Source organism: Petaurus breviceps, unplaced genomic scaffold, assembly GCF_028583685.1.
Source record: "Petaurus breviceps papuanus isolate PSGF00001 unplaced genomic scaffold, PetGlider_PUasm1.0 91041, whole genome shotgun sequence".
Lineage (NCBI taxonomy): Eukaryota > Metazoa > Chordata > Mammalia > Diprotodontia > Petauridae > Petaurus > Petaurus breviceps.
Window position 1 is genome coordinate 1,503,754 of NW_027187400.1, and position 6,000 is coordinate 1,509,753.

The 6,000-nt window shown below is 44.7% G+C and overlaps 1 protein-coding gene across 2 annotated transcripts in view; it reads left to right on the forward strand.

Annotated features, from left to right (window-relative positions):
- The window catches only part of LAPTM5 (lysosomal protein transmembrane 5), a 45,597-nt gene extending 41,028 nt beyond the window's left edge, over nucleotides 1–4,569 (forward strand). For both annotated transcript variants that reach the window (XM_069079503.1, XM_069079504.1), the window contains exons 5-8: nucleotides 142–267; nucleotides 466–561; nucleotides 952–1,044; nucleotides 3,654–4,569. In XM_069079503.1, the coding sequence (XP_068935604.1) occupies nucleotides 142–267; nucleotides 466–561; nucleotides 952–1,044; nucleotides 3,654–3,740 (402 nt within the window). In that variant the 3' untranslated portion in view covers nucleotides 3,741–4,569. The remainder of the gene's footprint in view (nucleotides 1–141; nucleotides 268–465; nucleotides 562–951; nucleotides 1,045–3,653) is intronic.
- Nucleotides 4,570–6,000: the final 1,431 nt, after the last annotated feature.

The window sequence follows — 6,000 nt, forward strand, 5'->3', positions numbered from 1 at the left end:
AAAGAAATACAATACTTAAGTGAAGTACCTTTCTGACTCGACTCATTTCAACGTGCATTTGTTGAGTTTCTGCTATGTGCCTGTAATTCATGCCTGGTCCTGGGTTAGTCTGTCAAGTTCCTCTTCTTCTTCCTTCTCCAGAAAGGGCCCTTCAAGGTCCCCCTCATGGCTCTACAGCTGTTGGATTTCTGTCTCAGCATCCTGACCCTCTGCAGCTCCTACATGGAGGTCCCTACCTACCTCAACTTTAAGTCCATGAACCATATGGTGAGTGCGATCTATCACTGGAGGATTTTAGTGTTAACCTTAGTCTGAGCTACTTAGCATGTAGATGAAATAAACCATCCACGCCTAAGGTGATTAGGAGTGGTGAAGATCCTGGGTTAGAAGTGATGGTAGCTCAATTCAGGTTGTCAGATGGTTCCCTAAATAAGTCAATGACATCTGTCCCTGTGACTGTTACAGAATTATCTCCCAAGTCGAGAAGGCATAACTCAAGACCAATTTGTCAAGCTGATGATTGGATTCTCCATTGCATTCATCGTTGTCCTTATCTTGAAGGTATGTAATGTTCCCCTTTGCCTTGCCCCTCCTCTTCCCCTCTCCCTCCCCCACAACTGCTTAGGGTGCACATTATAAAACTCTGAGTCCCAGGGCTCTGGACTGCTAGGGCCCAAGGTTTGTGGCAAATTACTGAAACTGTCAAAATTTATCATTGGCACTCTTGCCTCCACCTCTCCTTTTGACTTTCTTTTCTCCCTCTGTCTCCCACCATCCCAGAGAGCCGAGGACTCTCATGGTATTCTGGTCTCTTCTATTTAGAACAGTATTGATCTAATGAAATCAATTACACTGAGGTATTAGGGACTAAATGTGTTCCCTTTCCCTCCCACCCCCAACAAGATGTGGGGTTTTGTGATTCATACTCTGAACTCAAGTTAATTTTTTCAGGTCTACATGTTCAAGTGTGTTTGGAGATGCTACAAGTACATAAAATCTCTCAATAGGATTGAGGGCAAAGGCAATACCAAGATCTTCCAGAAGGTAAGAATTTAGCTTCAACTGTAAGTAGGGTAGGACAATGAGGGTTTTTTCTTAGAGTGGAGACATTTAGAGGGGTGTGTTAATAATTTCAAACCAATGTAAATAAAATATGCTGATCAGAACCTAATTAGTAAAAAAAATCAAGCAAAATAGGTTGCTACCAGGTAGGAGTTTCTTCCTCTTAGTGACTACTGGCTAAGTAAGCTCCTCCCAAGCCTGGCTTCCTGCTCTCTTCCTCCCCCACCCCAATGACCTCAATCTCTTCTCCCTCTCCTACTTCAACTGAGGTGAGAGCATGGTTAGTGCTGCTTATCCTTGGCATGGAAATGCCTAGTTCTATCTCTTCTGGATTTGACCTCCCAGGAACCTTGAGGGAAGGGAGAGAGTACTGGAAAGCTGGAGTTACTTTTTTTTTTAAGCAATTGATAAGTGACTTGCCCAGGGTCATACAGTTAGTATCTGAGGCCAGATTTGAACTCAGGTCCTCCTGACTCTAGGACCAGAGCTCTAATGACAGTGCCACCTAGTTACCCCTGAAGATAGTCTTGAAACAAGATTCAACCAGTTTTGCCATCCATCTTCCAAAAGACACTGGCCCCACCTACATTTTTAGTGTCCTCTTCCCTGTGGGGCAGCCAAGTGACTAGAACACTGGACGTGGAGTCAGGAAGACCTAAATTTAAATCCAGCCTCACATACTTCTTAGCTAGCTGTGTGATCCTGGACAAGTCATTTCACCTTGTTTGCCTCAGTTTCCTTATCTGTAAAATGAACTGGAAAAGAAAATGGCCAACAGCTCCGGTATCTCTGCCACGAAAACCCCAAATGAGGTCACAGAGTCAGACTCAACTGAAACGACTGAACAGCACCTTTCTGACTTCAGGGTCAGTGCGTTATCCAAGGCACCATATAGCTGGACATTTTGATTGTGAAGATTTTTCCCAAATCTCCCTCTCTGGAGGTTCCATCCACTGCTCCCTGGTTTGTCCTTCAGATACTTGAAATCAGCATTTGCAAATTCATAGATCACAGAGCTAGAAGGAAATCTGCCTCTCAAGCCAATGATTTTCCACTACACTGAACTGTCTAATATGGACTCCAGGCTAAGCAAACGAGGAACCTCACTTAATAATGACTTCCTTGGTCTTGTTTTCCATTTTGAAAATCAATTACTTGGATGAATGAGTAGTTGACCTGGTTATTCACTCTGTTGGTGACATGAAAATTTAAGCAATAGCCTATATATTCACTCCCAGATTTCAACAGGTTGGAATGCATGGGGCAAAGCTGATAAAGTAGAATTTAATGGGGATAAGTACAAGATTCTGCACTTGAATTATTATCATTGTTTTTTAATAAACTGTACATATATTTGTTTATGTGTATACATGTATGCATGTGTGTATACACATACATATGCACATACACACAAATGCTTTCATGTGCATATGCACACGCATGTGCACGCACACACAGAAGATTAGGCTTATTTATTTTCCTTGGCCTCAGAGAGGGTAAACCTGGGAGCAATGGGGAGATGTGGGAGGCAGATTTCAGACCAATTGAAAGAAGGCATTTCTATCAAAGAAAAAAAACAAATCCAGGTGCACTAATGATGGATTTCTGAGGGGGTGGAGGTGACTAGAAAGCAGTTCATGATGAAAAGATTGGGGATTTTTTTTGGTGGATTGCAAGAGTTTGCTATGAGTCAGCTAGGATATAGCAACTGAAAAAGTCCATGCAATTCAGGCCTCCCCAATATAGAAGTGAGCAGCTGCCAGTCATATCTCTTCTGCTCTGGTCAGACCACTTCTGGAGTATTTTTAGTTCTGGCCACCACATTTTAGGATAGATTTTTTGACAAGGTAGATTCTAGTCAGAGGAAGGAGGTGGTGCCATAGCACCTGGCCTCAAGTCTAAATCCAGCTTCAGGCACTTACTAGCTATGTGACCCTGGGCAAGTCACTAACCCTGTTTTTTTGCCTCAGTTTCCTCATCTGTAAAATGAGTTACAAACTACAACAGTATCTCTGCCAAGAAAACCCCAAATGGGGTCATGGAGAGTTGGGCATGACTGACTGAACTGAAATGACTGAACAAAAACTACCATAGGACAAGTTATATGAGTATTGGTTTTAGGAAGTGGGGGATTTTCTCTTGGAAAAGAAAAGACTAGAGAAAAGACAAGACTGGGGTCTCCAAGGAGTTAAAGGGCTATCTTTATGGAAGGGGGATTCGGTTTATTCTGTTTGGCCCTAGAGGGCAAAAATAGGAAGAACTTACAGTGAGGAATAACATGAATAAAAATGTCATGGGTATGTAGTAGGCACTTAAGCAATGCTTGTTCACTGACTGACAATGCAACGAGCTGCCATGAAAGGTAATGAGTTCCCTGTGAGTTGAGGTATTCAAGCAGAGGCCAGATGAAGACTTTTCTGAGAGGCTGTTGTTGGAGAGGACACTCCTGATCACATCTGGGGTCTCTAGATTCCTTTCCCACTCTGAGGTCTTGGTATTCTCTAGGAATTTCAGGAATTGGACCCCAACCGGGGAGCCAAGCTCTGGAATGAACCCCGGCTTCCTTGTATTTATCATTCTCTTCCTCGTAGGTGCTCCTGCCAACCTATGAGGAAGCCGTGGCGATGCCCTCCAAGGAGCTCCAGGAGCTGGCCCCACCCCCCTACTCGGCCGTGTGAGCCGCATCCTTCCCTCCTCCCTTGGCCAGGTTGCTACAGATGCTTCTTTTTGCTTTAACTGGCCCCCCGTTACTGTCCGGCTTCCTTCCAACCCCAGTAGAACTCTGGTCTCTTCCATCCCTTCAGGGTCTGTTATTGATATCCGCCAATGGAGGGACAGTTGTGGCTGACATTAGAGGGGACCCTCATACCACCTGGTCCAAACCCTCTCGTTATTACAGACGAGGAATCTCGGGCCCAGAAAGGGAAAGTGACTGCCTAAAGTTGCCCAGGTAGTAAATGGCAGAGCTGGGATTCTGACCTGGATCCTTTGACTCTAAATCCCATGTTCTGTCAGCACAGTGCCATGCTGCCTCCTAGTTGAATCCATTGGACAATTTGGTCAATAACTGCATGAGTCAGTTCAGTCCTACAATGGTTAATTTGGTCAAACAGTTTTCAATGCAGTCAAACTATAGTGAATCTGTCAACCAATAGACACCCCAGTCCTGGAATTCATCTGTTTTGCTGCTTGACTGAATGCATGGGGCCGCATCCTTACCACAATTGCAGTGGTTGTGGGGTCTGGAAAGCTCTAGACCAGAATCACGCCCCCTCCTCCCTTCAGAATCACTTCCCTATTGGCTACTGCTTCTGATGGAGCCTCTAGAGGCCTGAGTGCTGACCCCTCTGTGGGAGCCTGAGAGGTGGGCTAGGTATGGGGAGCCCAGGAAAGCTGGGCCTGGGTGGAGGGGAAAAGGCTGGGTGGGACAGGCTTCTGGGCTGGGAGAGCTGCTTTCCATATGTAACATGGAAGGGCTTCATTAAAAGTGCATTAAAGCTTTCTCTATGACTGGCTCAATTTTTAAAGTGTGAACACTCCAGCGACTAGCTTTGTTTAGGACCCCAAACTCCCACTCCCTCCCCACTCTTTGGCCCTTCTAAGATGCTTAGTGCATGCATATAACCATAGAGATGGGGGGTGGGAGAAAGGGGACAGAGGGAGGAGGGATCTCCTTATTGACTGAAATGATTTCTCTCTGCTCTGACTCACACACCTACATCACATAATGCCTGTGTGACCTTGGACAAGTCACTTGGCCACTCTGATCCTCACCAGTAAAATGAGAGGGATCCTATGAGCATGGAATGTCAGAACCAGAAGAGACCATCTAGTTCAACCCTATCCTTTGGCAGAAGAGGACAGAAGAGGGAAATGATCTACCCAAGGTCACACAGCAAGTTAATAGTGCAGGAAATACTAGAACCTTGTTGAGGAGTGATTATTATCAGACCAATTCCTGATTATTCCTCTACTTGAACTCTCTCTTCAATTCAAAACATGTATTAAGACAGCTAGGTGGCATAGTGACTATAGCGCTTAGCTTAGGAAGACCTGAGTTCAAATGGGACCTCAGACATTTTCTAGCTATGTGACTGTGGGCAAGTCACTTTATCTGTCTGCCTCAGTTTTATCCTCAACTGTAAAATGAGGATAATAATGGCACCTACCCTCCCCCCCCAACCAAGTAGATAATCTTTTGTAAAGTGCCTGGCATACAGCAGGTACTTAATAAATGCTTGTTTCCTTCCTTCCTGTGTGAATTGCAAATATAAGTCATCTTGTTGGGCACTGGGGATATACAGATAAAAAAAGGATAGTCCCCTCCCTCAGGGAGCTTACATTTTACTTGGGAATGGAAAGGACACAGACAAGCATAATATAAGGCATTATCTGACAGAGGGAAAGGAGAGAGTCAAGTAGAAGGCTCCAGGAAAAATGGAGAGAGAAGGGACATTTGCACTAACGGGATGGGGGTAGGGACCAGGGATGGCTCATTATGGAAGAGGAGCCTTATGCGATGAACTCTGAAGTAATAAGGAGTCCGAGAGATATTGATGAGGAGAGAGCATCCTCCAGGCACAGAGGCATTAAGGAAGGAAATGGGATGTTGAGTTCATGCAATAGCCATTAGTCCAATCTATGCAGGAAACATGGAATTCATGAAGAGAATTAATGTGGAAGAAGATTGTAAAGGTAGGGAGGGACCCAAATTATGGAATGTCTACAATGACGAGCTATAGAGTTTTTTTGTTTGTTTTCCCCTAGAGGCACTGGGGAGCCATGGAAAGTTGGATCAGAAAAGTCACAGAGTAAGAACTGGTCTTTAGGAAGATTAGTTTGGTAGATGTGTGAAGGATGAATAGGAGAGGGGAGATGCTAGAAGCATGGAAACCATTATTAAGGAGGCTAGTGCCATAGTCCTGGTGAGAGGTGATT